Below are 14755 nucleotides of genomic sequence, written 5' to 3'. Positions count from 1 at the left end.
TTCGGGGGCTGTGGGGAATTCGGGGGCAGTGGGAGCTGAAGTTTCAGGTTGTGTTCGATAGACTGTGATTGTAAATCTCACTCTGAACTCACCGGTGTCAATTCTTCCTGTAGGAGCTTTGCAAAAAATTTCCTCCGCTCCTCCCGAAGTCTCGCTGCTTCCCTGGAAAAATATTTGGGAATTGGAATCTCGACATTGTTCTGGAATAGAGAAGGTGAGAAAGTAAAATAAAGTGAGGGTTGGTGATATAGTGAGAGAGTGACACAGGGAGACAGAGTGAGATAGAGAACAAACAACAAAGAGAACAAAGAAAATTACAGCACAGGAACAGGCCCTTCGGCCCTCCAAGCCTGTGCCGATCCAGATCCTCTTTCTAAACCTGTCGCCTATTTTCTAAGGGTCTGTATCTCTTTACTTCCTGCCGATTCATGTATCTGTCTAGATACATCTTAAAAGACGCGATCGTGCCCGCGTCTACCACCTCCGCTGGCAATGCGTTCCATGCACCCACCACCCTCTGCGTAAAGAACTTTCCACGCATATCCCCCCTAAACTTTTCCCCTCTCACTTTGAACTCGTGTCCCCTTGTAATTGAATCCCCCACTCTGGGAAAAAGCTTCTTGCTATCCACCCTGTCTATACCTCTCATGATTTTGTACACCTCAATCAGGTCCCCCCTCAACCTCCGTCTTTCTAATGAAAATAATCATAATCTACTCAACCTCTCTTCATGGCTAGCGCCCTCCATACCAGGCAACATCCTGGTGAACCTCCTCTGCACCCTCTCCAAAGCATCTACATCCTTTTGGTAATGTGGCGACCAGAACTGCACGCAGTATTCCAAATGTGGCCGAACCAAAGTCCTATACAACTGTAACATGACCTGCCAACTCTTGTACTCAATAGATAGAGAGAGGGATAGAGAGAGACACAGGGACAGAGAGGCAGAAGAGAGGTGTGGAGAGAATGAGTGAGAGAAGCAGGAGATAGACAGATAAAGAAAAATAGAGGCAGAGAGACAGAAGGACAGAGAGATCGACAGATGTAGAGATAGGGAGAGCGAAAAATAAAGGCAGAGGGACAGAGACAGAGCAACAGGGAGTGATAGAGAGAGAGAGAGTGACAGGGAGTGTTAGAGAGAGAGAGAGAGTGATGGAGTGTTAGCGGGATAGGGAGAGAGAGAGAGACAGGGAGCAATCTAGAACGAGAGGTCATAGTTTTAGGATAAGGGACAGCAGATTTAAAACAGAGATGAGGAGAAATTATTTCTCTCAAAGGGTCGTGAGTCTGTGGAATTCACTACCCCAGAGTGCGGTGGATGCCGGGACATTGAGTAAATTTAAGGAGGAGATAGACAGATTTTTAATTAGTAATGGGTTGAAGGGTTATGGAGAACGGGCAGGAAAATGGAGTCGAGGCCAAGATGAGATCAGCCACGATCGTATTGAATGGCGGAGCAGGCTCGAGGGGCTGAATTGCCTACTCCTGCTCCTAGTTCCTATGTTCCTATATTAGAGGGATAGAGAGAGAGCGAGAGCGACATGGATCAATAGAGAGATAGATAGAAAGAGAGAGAGGGAGTGATAGAGAGATATATATAGAGAGAGAGAGCGACAGGGAGTGTTAGAGATAGAGAGTGACAGTGAGCATTAGGGAGATAGAGAGAGAGCGAGAGCGACATGGATCAATAGAGAGATAGATAGAAAGAGAGAGAGGGAGTGATAGAGAGATATATATAGAGAGAGAGCGACAGGGAGTGTTAGAGATAGAGAGTGACAGTGAGCATTAGGGAGATAGAGAGAAAGAGAGTGACAGGGAACAATAGAGAGATCAGAATCACAGAATCGTTACAGTGCAGAAGAACAGAGAGAGAGAGAGAGACAGGGAGTATTTGGGAGATAGGGAGATCGAACATGACCTGTGCTGGGACCGGTGTTCTAGTGAGCAGCATAACTAGGGAAGTAGAGAGGGTTTTAAACTGAATAGTGGGGGAAAGGAAGCAAATTTAGGAAGATGAGGTAAACCAAAGAGTAGAGACAAGGCAAGCCAGAAAGGTATTAATATGGGAAATGTTAAACAGACTGTGACAGGGAGGGACAGAGTGTACAAATCTAAGAGTAAATCAACAGATAAGGCTAGAGGTTACAAAAATAATAAAAGGACAAAACTAAAGGCTCTTTATCTGAATGCACATTGCATTCGAAACAAAACAGATGAACTGAGAGCAGAAACAGAAATAATTAAGTACAATCTGATAACCATTACAGATACATGTCTGCAGGATGACATAGATTGGGACCTGAATATTGAAGGATAGATGGCATTTAGGAAGGATAGGAAGCTAGGAAAAGTTGGAGGGGTAGCTCTGTTAATTAATGATGGTATTAGCGCAATAGAGAGGGATGACCTAAGTTCAGGAGACCAGGATGTAGAAGCGGGTTGGATAGAGATGAGAAATCATAAAGGCAAGAAGACACTTGTGGGAGTGGTGTACAGGCCACCGAACATTAACCACACTGTAGAACGGGGTATAAAGGAATAAATAATGGGGGCTTGTCAGAAAGGTACAGCGATAATCATGGGGGATTTTAATCTACATATAGACTGGAAAAATCAGATGGGCAAAGGTAGCCTAGATGAGGAGTACACAGAATGTTTTCGGGTTAATTCCTTGGAACAGTACATTCTGGAGCCAACTGGAGAGCAGGCTATACTAGACCTGGTATTGTGCACCACGATAAGATTAATTAATAACCTCATAGTGAAGGTGCCTCTAGGCAGCAGTGATCATAATATGATTGAATTTTACATTCAGTTTGAGGGAGAGAAGAGTGGATCCATGACTAGTATTTTAAACTTAAACAAGGGCAATTATGAGGGCATGAAAGCAAAGCTAGCTAAATTAAACTGGCAAATCAGGTTAAGGGATAGGTCAATAGAGATGCAGTGGCAGACATTTAAGGGAATATTTCACAATACACAGAATAGATACATTCCAACAAGAAAGAAAAATTCCAACGGTGGGACCCACCATCCCTGATTAACTAAAACAGTTAAAGATAGTATCAAAATCCTATAATTGAGCAGAGATGGGAGGCAGGTCAGAAGATTGGACAGAATATAAAAAACAGCAAAGAACGACTAAAAGATTGATAATGAAGGTAAAATTAGAGTACGAGAGAAAGCTAGCTAGAAATATAAAGACAGATAGTAAGAGTTTCTATAGATATTTAAAAAAGAAAAGAGTTAACAAAGTGAGGTTTGGTCCTATAGAAAGTGAGTCTGGGGAATTAATAATGGATAATAAGGAGATGGCAGATGAATTGAACAGATATTTTGCATGGTCTTCACCACAGAGGATATAAGTAACATCCCAGTATTAGCTGTAAGTCAGGAAATGGAAGGGAGGGAGGAACTCAAGAAAATTTAAATTACCAGGGAAGTGGTACTGAGCACATTGTTGGAAATGTGAGCTGACAAGTCCCCGGGTCCTGCTGGACTTCATCCGAGGGTCTTAAAAGAAATGGCTAGTGAGATAGTTGATGCATTCGTTTTGAATTTCCAAAATTCCCTAGATTCGGGGAAGGTTCCGCGAGACTGGAAAATAGCCAATGTAACTCCTTTATTCAAAAAGGGAGGGAGACAGAAAACAGGAAACTACAGGCCAGTTAGCTTAACATCTGTCTGAGGGAAAACGTTAGACAGCTCTCTGTCTCACTTTCTCTCGCTCTCTGCCTCATTCTCTCTCTCTCTGTCTCACTCGCTGTTTCTTCCTGTTTTCCTCTTTCTCTCTCTTTCTGTCTCTCAGAACATAATAGGAGCAGGAGTAGACCATTCGGCCCATCGAGCCTGCTCTGCCATTCAATACGATCATGGCTGATCTTGGGCTTCAACTCCACTTTCCCGCTCCCCATATCCCTTGATACCCTGCAAGACTAAAAATCTATTGATCCCAGCCTGAAATATATTCAATGATGGAACATCCACAACCCTCTGGGGTAGAGAATTCCAAAGATTCACAACCCTTTGAGTGAAGTAATTTCTCCTCATCTCAGTTCTGAATGATTGGCTCCTTATCCTGAGACTGTGTCCCCGTGTTCTAGATTCCCTGACCAGTGGGAACAATCTCTCAGCTTCTACCCTATCAAACCCTTTCAGAAACTTGTATGTCTCAATTAGATCACCTCTCATTCTTCTAAACTCCAGAGACTATAGGCTCAATTTACTCAGCCTCTCATCATAGGACAACTCTCTCATCTCAGGGACCAATTTAATACATTTCCCAGTCTCATCATTTAAAAACATTCTGCTTTTCTATTCTTACAACCAAAGTGAACAACTTCACACTTCCCTACATTAAACTCCATTTACCATCTTGTTGCCCACTCACTTAACCTGTCTATTTCTCTTTGCAGCCTCTCTACATCCTCCCTGCAGCTTACCTTTCTACTGAGCTTTGTATCAACAGCAAATTTAGATACATTATTCTCTGTCTCTTCATTCAAGTCATTAATATAGAGTGAAAATAGCTGAGGCCCTAGCACTGATCCTTGCGGTACCCCACTATTCACTGCCTGCCAACTTGAAAATGTCCTGTTTATTCCGACTCTCCGTTTTCCATCCTTTAACGAATCCTCAATCCATGCTAATATATTACCCCTAATCCCATGAGTCTTGTGGCACCTTATTGAATACTCTTTGAAAATCCAAATATAATGTACCCCCTTGTTCTCCCTCGTTCCCCCTTGTTCCCCTCATTCCCCTCGTTACCCCTCGTTCCCCCTCATTCCCCCTCGTTACCCCTCGTTCCCCTCGTTCTCCCTCGTTCCCCTCGTTCTCCCTCGTGCCCCTCGTTCTCCCTCATTCCCCCTCGTTCTCCCTCATTCCCCCTCGTTCTCCCTCGTTCTCCCTCGTTCTCCCTCGTTCCCCTCGTTCCCCCTCGTTCCCCTTCCTCTCCCCTGCGAGTTACACTCTTTCTTTCTGCCATGGTGTAACACTGGGTGCCACTGGTGCCCGGATCAATGACCAAATTCCAGACTGATTACTAGGATCGCCACAACCAATGGAATGACCCATTGAGCATCGAAGGGGCAGTGTGAGTGTGAGCAATGAGAGTGTGAGTGTGAGCAATGAGAGTGTGAGTGTGATCAATGTGAGTGGTGTGAGTGTGAGCAAAAATGTGAGTTGTGTGAGTGTGAACAATGTGAATGGTGTGAATGTGAGCAATGAGAGTGTGAGTGCGATCAATGTGAGTGGTGTGAGTGTGAGCAATGTGAGTGCTGTGAGTGTGGCAATGTGAGTGGTGTGAGTGTGAGCAATGAGAGTGGTGGGAGTGTGATCAATATGAGTGGTGTGATTGTGAGCAATGTGAATGCTGTGAGTGTGATCAATGTGAGTGGTGTGAGTGTGAGCAATGAGAGTGGCGGGAGTGTGATCAATGTGAGTGCTGTGAGTGTGAGCAATGTGAGTGGTGTGAGTGTGAGCAATGAGAGTGTGAGTGTGAGCTATAAGAGTGGTGTGAGTGTGAGCAATGAGAGTGGTGTGAGTGTGAGCAATGTGAGTGGTGTGAGTGTGAGCAATGAGAGTGTGAGTGTGAACAATAAGAGTGGTGTGAGTGTGAGCAATGAGAGTGGTGTGAGTGTGAGCAATGTGAGTGGTGTGAGTGTGAGCAATGTGAGTGGTGTGAGTGTGAACAATGTGAGTGGTGTGAGTGTGAGCAATGTGAGTGGTTTGAGTGTGAGCAATGTGAGTGCTGTGAGTGTGGCAATGTGAGTGGTGTGAGTGTGAGCAATGAGAGTGGTGGGAGTGTGATCAATATGAGTGGTGTGATTGTGAGCAATGTGAATGCTGTGAGTGTGATCAATGTGAGTGGTGTGAGTGTGAGCAATATGAGTGGTGTGAGTGTGAGCAATGAGAGTGGCGGGAGTGTGACCAATGTGAGTGCTGTGAGTGTGAGCAATGTGAGTGCTGTGAGTGTGAGCAATGTGAGTGGTGTGAGTGTGAGCAATGAGAGTGTGAGCCATAAGAGTGGTGTGAGTGTGAGCAATGAGAGTGGTGTGAGTGTGAGCAATGTGAGTGGTGTGAGTGTGAGCAATGAGAGTGTGAGTGTGAACAATAAGAGTGGTGTGAGTGTGAGCAATGAGAGTGGTGTGAGTGTGAGCAATGTGAGTGGTGTGAGTGTGAACAATGTGAGTGGTGTGAGTGTGAGCAATGTGAGTGGTGTGAGTGTGAGCAATGTGAGTGGTTTGAGTGTGAGCAATGTGAGCGCTGTGAGTGTGAGCAATGAGAGTGGTGTGAGTGTGAGCAATGAGAGTGGTGGGAGTGTGAGCAATGAGAGTGTGAGCGTGAACAACAAGAGTGGTGTGAGTGTGAGCAATGAGAGTGTGAGTGGGAGAAATAAGAGTGGTGTGAGTGTGAGCAATGCGGGTAGTGTGAGTGTGAACAATGTGAGTGGTGTGAGTGTGAGCAATGAGAGTGTGAGTGTGAGCAATGGGAGTGGTGTGAGTGTGAGTAATGTGTGTGGTGTGAGTGTGAGCAATAAGAGTGGTGTGAGTGTGAACAATGTGCGTGGTGTAAGTGTGAGCAATGAGAGTGGTGTGAGTGTGAGCAATATGAGTGGTGTGAGTGTGAGCAATGTGAGTGTTGTGAGCAATGAGAGTGTGAGTGTGAGCAATGAGAGTGGTGTGAGTGTGAGCAGTATGAGTGGTGGGAGTGTGAGCAATGTGAGTGTTGTGAGCAATGAGAGTGTGAGTGTGAGCAATGAGAGTGGTATGAGTGTGAGCAATGTGAGTGCTGTGAGTGTGGCAATGTGAGTGCTGTGAGTGTGAGCAATGAAAGTGGTGTGAGTGTGAGCACTGAGAGTGGTGGGAGTGTGCTCAATGTGAGTGGTGTGAGTGTGAGCAATGTGAGTGGTATGAGTGTGAGCAATCTGAGTGCTGTGAAAGTGGCAATGTGAGTGCTGTGAGTGTGAGCAATGAGAGTGGTGTGAGTGTGAGCAATGAGAGTGGTGTGAGTGTGAGCAATGAGAGTGGTGGGAGTGTGATCAATGTGAGTGCTGTGAGTGTGAGCAATGTGAATGCTGTGAGTGTGAGCAATAAGAGTGGTGTGAGTGTGAGCAATGAGAGTGGTGTGAGTGTGAGCAATGTGAGTGGTGTGAGTGCGAGCAATGAGAGAGTGAGTGTGAGCAATAAGAGTGATATGAGCGTGAGCAATGTGTGTGGTGTGAGTGTGAGCAATGTGAGTGGTGTGTGTGAACAATGTGCGTGGTGTAAGTGTGAGCAATGAGAGTGGTGTGAGTGTGAGCAATGTGAGTGGTGTGAGTGTGAGCAATGAGAGTGTGAGTGTGAGCAATGTGTGTGGTATGAGTGTGAGCAATGTGAGTTGTGTGAGTGTGAGCAATAAGAGTGGTGTGAGTGTGAGCAATGACAGTGGTGTGAGTGTGAGCAATGTGAGTGGTGTGAGTGTGAGCAATCTGAGTGGTGTGAGCAATGAGAGTGTGAATGTGAGCAATAAGAGTGGTGTGAGTGTGAGCAATGAGAGTGTGAGTGTGAGCAATGTGTGAGGTGTGAGTATGAGCAATGTGAGTGGTGTGAGCAATGAGAGTGTGAGTGTGAGCAATGAGAGTGGTGTGACTGTGAGCAATGTGAGTGGTGTGAGTGTGAGCAATGAGAGTGTGAGTGTGTGTGTGAGCAATGAGAGTGGTGTGACTGTGAGCAATAAGAGTGGTGTGAGTGTGAGCAACGTGAGTGGTGTGAGTGTGAACAATGTGCGTGGTGTAAGTGTGAGCAATGAGAGGTTTGTGAGTGTGAGCAATGTGAGTGGCATGAGTGTGAGCAATGAGAATGAGAGTGTGCGCAATGTGAGTGGTGTGAGTGTGAGGAATGAGAGTGTGAGTGTGATCAATGTGAGTGATGTGAGTGTGAGTAATGAGAGTGGTGTGAGTGTAAGCAATGTGAGTGTGAGTGTGTGTGAGCAATGTGAGTGCTGTGAGTGTGATCAATGAGAGTGGTGTGAGTGTGAGCAATGTGAGTGGTGTGAGTGTGAGCAATGTGAATGTGAGTAGTGTAAGTGTGGGTAATATGTGAGTGAGCAATGTGAGTAGTGTGTTTGAACAATGTGTGTGATCAGTGTGTAGTGTAAGTATGAGTGTGAACAGTGTGAATGGAGCAGAGTGCACAGTGTGGGTGTGAGTAGTGCAAGTGTGTACAGTGTGAGTGTGAGCAGTGTAAGCAGAGTATAGTGTTTGTGCCAGCAGTGTCAGGGTGCAAAGTGTGAGTGTGAGCAGAGTATACAGTGTGAGTGTGAGCAGTGGCAGAGTGAACAGTGTGAGTGTGAGCAGCGTATACAGTGTGAGTGTGAGTACTGTCAGAGTGCACAGTGTGAGTGTGAGCAGCGTCAGAGTGAACAGTGTGAGTGTGAGCAGAGTATACAGTGTGAGTGTGACTACTGTCAGAGTGCACAGTGTGAGTGTGAGCAGAGTATACAGTGTGAGTATGAGTACTGTCAGAAGGCACAGCGTGAGTGTGAGCAGTGTCAGAGTGAACAGTGTGAGTGTGAGCAGAGTATACAGTGTGAGTATGAGTAGTGTCAGAAGGCACAGTGTGAGTGTGAGTAGCGTCAGAGTGCAAAGTGTGAGTGTGAGCAGAGTGCACAATGTGAGCAGTGTCAGAGTGCATACTGTGAGTGTGAGTAGTGTCAGAGTGCAAAGTGTGAGTGTGAGTAGCGTTAGAGTGCACAGTGTAAGTGTGAATAGTGTCAGAGTGCAAAGTGTGAGTGTGAGCAGTGTCAAAGAACAAAGAACAGTACAGCACAGGAACAGGCCATTCGGCCCTCCAAGCCTGCGCCGATCTTGATGCCTGCCTGAACTAAAATCTTCTGCACTTCCGGGGCCCATATCCCTCTATTCTCATCCAATTCATAGATTTGTCAAGTTGTCTCTTAAACGTCGCTATCGTATCTGCTTCCACCACCTCCCCCGGCAGCAAGTTCCAGGCACTCACCACCTTCTGTGTAAAGAACTTGCCTCGCACATCCCCTCTAAACTTTACCCCTCGCACCTTAAACCTATGTCCCCTAGTAACTGACTCTTCCACCCTGGGAAAAAGCTTCTGACTATCCACTCTGTCCATGCCGCTCATAACTTTGTAAACCTCTATCATGTCGCCCCTCCACCTCCGTCGTTCCAGTGAAAACAATCCGAGTTTATCCAACCTCTCCTCATAGCTAATACCCTCCAGACCAGGCAACATCCTGGTAAACCTCTTCTGTATCCTCGCCAAAGCCTCCACGTCCTTCTGGTAGTGTGGCGACCAGAATTGCACGCACTATTCTAAGTGTCAGAGTGCACAGTGTGAGTGTGAGCAGTGTCAGAGTGCACAGTGTGAGTGTGAGCAGTGAGTGCGAACGAGTAATAATGGTGACTGTGCTGTTTGCTGGTTTTACATAGAGCTCTGCTGCCCTCCTGTGGCTCTGCTGGTGAAATACACAAACTGCAGGTCTCCCCCAGTAAGCAACACAGTCCGAGTGTTAACTGGCTGTTCCATCGTTCCCAAAAATGGGTCTGATTTTGATTCCAGGCAGTTTGTATTTGATTTCGGTTTAGCTCACTACATCTCTCTCCATTTTCCATAAACTGAAAATATCTGGGAGTGAAGGAGATAACGAACCAGACACAGCTGGAAAAACAGACCAGCAACAACAGGACAGAAAATATAACATCTCTGCAGAATGTGTGACGCATGACCAATGATTCAAGGGGCTGCATTAGTGTGAGGGACTGACCAGTAATGCAGGTGGCTGTGTGAGTGTGAGGGACTGAGCAGTAATGCAGGTGGTTGTGTGAGTGTGAGGGACTGAGCAGTGATGCAGGTGGTTGTGTGAGTGTGAGGGACTGAGCAGTAATGCAGGTGGTTGTGTGAGTGTGAGGGACTGAGCAGTGATGCAGGTGGTTGTGTGAGTGTGAGGGACTGAGCAGTAATGCAAGTGGCTGCATGAGTGTGAGGGATAGACCGGCAATGCAAGTGGCTGCATGAGTGTGAGGGATAGACCGGCAATGCAAGTGGCTGCATGAGTGTGAGGGACTGATCAGTGATGCAAGTGGCAGCATGAGTGTGAGTGACTGACCAGAAATGCAGGTGGTTGTGTGAGTGTGAGGGACTGAGCAGTAATGCAGGTAGTTGTGTGAGTGTGAGGGAATGCCCAGTAATGCAGGTGGTTGTGTGAGTGTGAGGGACTGAGCAGTAATGCAGGTGGTTGTGTGAGTGTGAGAGAATGACCAGTAATGCAGGTGGCTGCATGAGTGTGAGGGATAGACCGGCAATGCAAGTGGCTGCATGAGTGTGAGGGAATGACCAGTGATGCAGGTGGTTGTGTGAGTGTGAGGGACTGACCAGTAATGCAAGTGGCTGCATGAGTGTGAGGGACTGATCAGTAATGCAGGTGGCAGCGTGAGTGTGAGGGACTGACCAGTGATGCAAGTGGCAGCATGAGTTCGAGGGAATGACCAGTAATGCAGGTGGTTGTGTGAGTGTGAGGGAATGACCAGTAATGCAGGTGGCTGCGTGAGTGTGAGTGACTGACCAGTAATGCAAGTCTGCATGAGTGTGAGGGACTGACCAGTGATGCAAGTGGCTGCATGAGTGTGAGGGACTGACCAGTGATGCAAGTGGCAGCATGAGTGCGAGGGAATGACCAGTAATGCAGGTGGTTGTGTGAGTGTGAGGGACTGAACAGTAATGCAAGTGGCTGCATGAGTGTGAGGGACTGATCAGTAATGCAGGTGGCTGCATGAGTGTGAGGGACTGACCAGTGATGCAAGTGGCAGCATGAGTGCGAGGGAATGACCAGTAATGCAGGTGGCTGCGTGTGTGAGTGACTGACCAGTAATGCAAGTGGCTGCATGAGTGTGAGGGACTGACCAGTGATGCAAGTGGCAGCATGAGTGCGAGGTAATGACCAGTAATGCAGGTGGCTGCATGAGTGTGAGGGACTGACCTGTGATGCAAGTGGCAGCAAGAGTGCGAGGGAATGACCAGTAATGCAGGTGGCTGCATGAGTGTGAGGGACTGACCAGTGATGCAAGTGGCAGCATGAGTGCGAGGGAATGACCAGTAATGCAGGTGGTTGTGTGAGTGTGAGGGACTGACCAGTAATGCAGGTGGCTCCATGAGAGTGAGGGACTGAACTGTAATGCAGGTGTTTGAGTGAGTGTGAGGGACTGATCAGTAATGCAGGTGGCTGCATGAGTGTGAGGGACGGACCAGTAATTCAAGTGGCTGCAAGAGTGTGAGGGACTGACCAGTAATGCAGGTGGCTGCATGAGTGTGAGGGACGGAACAGTAATTCAAGGGGCTGCAAGAGTGTGAGAGACTGACCAGTAATTCAAGTGGCTTTGTGAGTGTGAGGGACTGACCAGTAATGCAGGTGGCTGCATGAGTGTGAGGGACGGACCAGTAATTCAAGTGGCTGCAAGAGTGTGAGAGACTGACCAGTAATTCAAGTGGCTTTGTGAGTGTGAGGGACTGACCAGTGATGCAGTTGGCTGCATGAGTGTAAGGGAATGACCAGTGATGCAGGTGGCTGTGTGAGTATGAGGGACTGACCAGTAATGCAGGTGGCTGTGTGTATGTGAGGGACTGACCAGTAATGCAGGTGGCTGTGTGAGTGTGAGGGACTGAGCAGTGATGCACGTGGCTGCATGATTGTGAGGGAATGACAGTGATGCAGGTGGCTGTGTGAGTCTGAGGGACTGAACAGTAATGCAGGTGGTGGTGTGAGTGTGAGTGACTGACCAGTAATGCAGGTGGCTGTGTGAGTATGAGGGACTGACCAGTAATGCAGGTGTTTGTGTGAGTGTGAGGGACTGACCAGTAATGCAGGTGGCTGCGTGAGTGTGAGGGACTGATCAGTGATGCAGGTGGCTGCATGAGTGTGAGGGACTGACCAGTAATGCAGGTGGCTGCGTGAGTGTGATTGACGGACCAGTGATGCAGGTGGCTGTGTGAGTGTGAGGGACTGATCAGTAATGCAGGTGGCTGCATGAGTGTGAAGGACTGACCAGTAATGCAGGTGGCTGCATGATTGTGAGGGAATGACCAGTGATGCAAGTGGCTGCAAGAGTGTGAGGGACTGACCAGTGATGCAAGTGGCTGCAAGAGTGTGAGGGACTGACCAGTAACGCAAGTGGCTGCAAGAGTGTGAGGGACTGACCAGTAATGCAAGTGACTGCAAGAGTGTGAGGGACTGACCAGTGATGCAAGTGGCTGCAAGAGTGTGAGGGACTGACCAGTGATGCAAGTGGCTGCAAGAGTGTGAGGGACTGACCAGTGATGCAAGTGGCTGCAAGAGTGTGAGGGACTGACCAGTAACGCAAGTGGCTGCAAGAGTGTGAGGGACTGACCTGCAATGCAGGTGGCTGCGTGAGTGTGAGGGACTGATTAGTGATGCAGGTGGCTGCATGAGTGTGAGGGACTGACCAGTAATGCAGGTGACAGCATGAATGTGAGGGACTGACCCATGATGCAGGTGGCTGTGTGAATGTGAGGGACTGAGCAGTGATGCAGTTGGCTGTGTGAGTGTGAGGGACTGAGCAGTGATGCAGGTGGCTGTGTGAGTGTCAGGGACTGAGCAGTGATGCAGTTGGCTGTGTGAGTGTGAGGGACTGAGCAGTGATGCAGGTGGCTGTGTGAGTGTCAGGGACTGACCAGGAATGCAAGTGGCTGTGTGAGTGTGAGGGACTGATCAGTAATGCAGGTGACTGCATGAATGTGAGGGACTGACTCATGATGCAGGTGGCTGTGTGAATGTGAGGGACTGATCAGTAATGCAGGTGGCTGTGTGAGTATGAGGGACTGACCAGTAATGCAGGTGGCTGTGTGAGTGTGAGGGACTGACCAGTAATGCAGGTGGCTGTGTGAGTGTGAGGGACTGAGCAGTGATGCAGGTGGCTGCATGAGTGTGAGGGACTGAGCAGTGATGCAAGTGGCTGCAAGAGTGTGAGGGACTGACCAGTAACGCAAGTGGCTGCAAGAGTGTGAGGGACTGACCTGCAATGCAGGTGGCTGCGTGAGTGTGAGGGACTGATTAGTGATGCAGGTGGCTGCATGAGTGTGAGGGACTGACCAGTAATGCAGGTGACAGCATGAATGTGAGGGACTGACCCATGATGCAGGTGGCTGTGTGAATGTGAGGGACTGAGCAGTGATGCAGTTGGCTGTGTGAGTGTGAGGGACTGAGCAGTGATGCAGGTGGCTGTGTGAGTGTCAGGGACTGAGCAGTGATGCAGTTGGCTGTGTGAGTGTGAGGGACTGAGCAGTGATGCAGGTGGCTGTGTGAGTGTCAGGGACTGACCAGGAATGCAAGTGGCTGTGTGAGTGTGAGGGACTGATCAGTAATGCAGGTGACTGCATGAATGTGAGGGACTGACTCATGATGCAGGTGGCTGTGTGAATGTGAGGGACTGATCAGTAATGCAGGTGGCTGTGTGAGTATGAGGGACTGACCAGTAATGCAGGTGGCTGTGTGAGTGTGAGGGACTGACCAGTAATGCAGGTGGCTGTGTGAGTGTGAGGGACTGAGCAGTGATGCAGGTGGCTGCATGAGTGTGAGGGACTGAGCAGTGATGCAAGTGGCTGCAAGAGTGTGAGGGGCTGACCAGTAATGTAGGCGGCTGCATGAGTGTGAGGGGCTGACCAGTGATGCAGGTGGCTGCGTGAGTGTGAGCGACTGATCAGTGATGCAGGTGGCTGCATGAGTGTGAGGGACTGACCAGTGATGCAAGTGGCTGCGTGAGTGTGAGGGAATGACCAGTAATGCAGGTGGCTGTTTGAGTATGAGGGAATGACCAGTAATGCAGGTGGCTGCGTGAGTGTGAGGGACTGACCAGGAATGCAGATGGCTGCGTGAGTTTGAGCGACTGAGCAGTGATACAGGTGGCTGTGTGATTGTGAGGGACTGAGCAGTAATGCAAGTGGCTTGTTGAGTGTGAGGGACTGATCAGTAATGCAGGTGGCTGCGTGAGTCTGAGGGACTGACCAGTAATGCAGGTGGCTTGTTGAGTGTGAGGGTCTGACCAGTAATGCAGGTGGCTTGTTGAGTGTGAGGGACTGACCAGTAATGCAGGTGGCTTGTTGAGTGTGAGGGGCTGACCAGTGATGCAGGTGGCTGCATGATTGTGAGGGACTGAACAATAATGCAGTTGGCTGCATGAGTGTAAGGGAATGACCAGTGATGCAAGTGGCTGCAAGACTGTGAGGGACTGACCTGTAATGCAACTGGCTGCAAGAGTGTGAGGGACTGACCAGTAATGCAAGTGGCTGCAAGAGTGTGAGGGATTGACCAGTGATGCAAGTGGCTGTGTGAGTGTAATGGACTGACCAGTGATGCAAGTGGCTGCATGAATGTGAGGGACTGACCAGTAATGCAGTTGGCTGTGTGAGTGTGAGGGACTGACCAGTGATGCAAGTGGCTGTGTGAATGTGAGGGACTGACCATGAATGCAGGTGGCTGTGTGAGTGTGAGGGACTGACCAGCGATGCAAGTGGCTGTGTGAGTGTGAGGGACTGACCAGTAATGCAGCTGGCTGTGTGAGTGTGAGGGACTGAGCATTGATGCAGGTGGCTGTGTGAGTGTGAGGGACTGTCCAGTGATGCAAGTGGCTGCATGAGTGTGAGGGACTGACCAGTGATGCAAGTGGCTGCATGAGTGTGAGGGAATGACCAGTAATGCAGGTGGCTGCATGAGTATGAGGGAATGACCA

General features: G+C 48.6%; 1 protein-coding gene across 1 annotated transcript in view; it reads right to left on the bottom strand.

Annotated features, from left to right (window-relative positions):
* Positions 1 to 14755, bottom strand: part of LOC137369689 (dynein regulatory complex protein 11-like) — a 486226-nt gene that overhangs the window by 320587 nt on the left and 150884 nt on the right. The window contains exon 3 of the mRNA XM_068031024.1: positions 93 to 200. Within this exon, the coding sequence (XP_067887125.1) occupies positions 93 to 200 (108 nt within the window). The remainder of the gene's footprint in view (positions 1 to 92; positions 201 to 14755) is intronic.

The sequence above is a fragment of the Heterodontus francisci genome, chromosome 5, assembly GCF_036365525.1.
Source record: "Heterodontus francisci isolate sHetFra1 chromosome 5, sHetFra1.hap1, whole genome shotgun sequence".
Classification (NCBI taxonomy): Eukaryota; Metazoa; Chordata; class Chondrichthyes; order Heterodontiformes; family Heterodontidae; genus Heterodontus; species Heterodontus francisci.
This window is presented reverse-complemented; position numbering and strand designations above follow the sequence as displayed.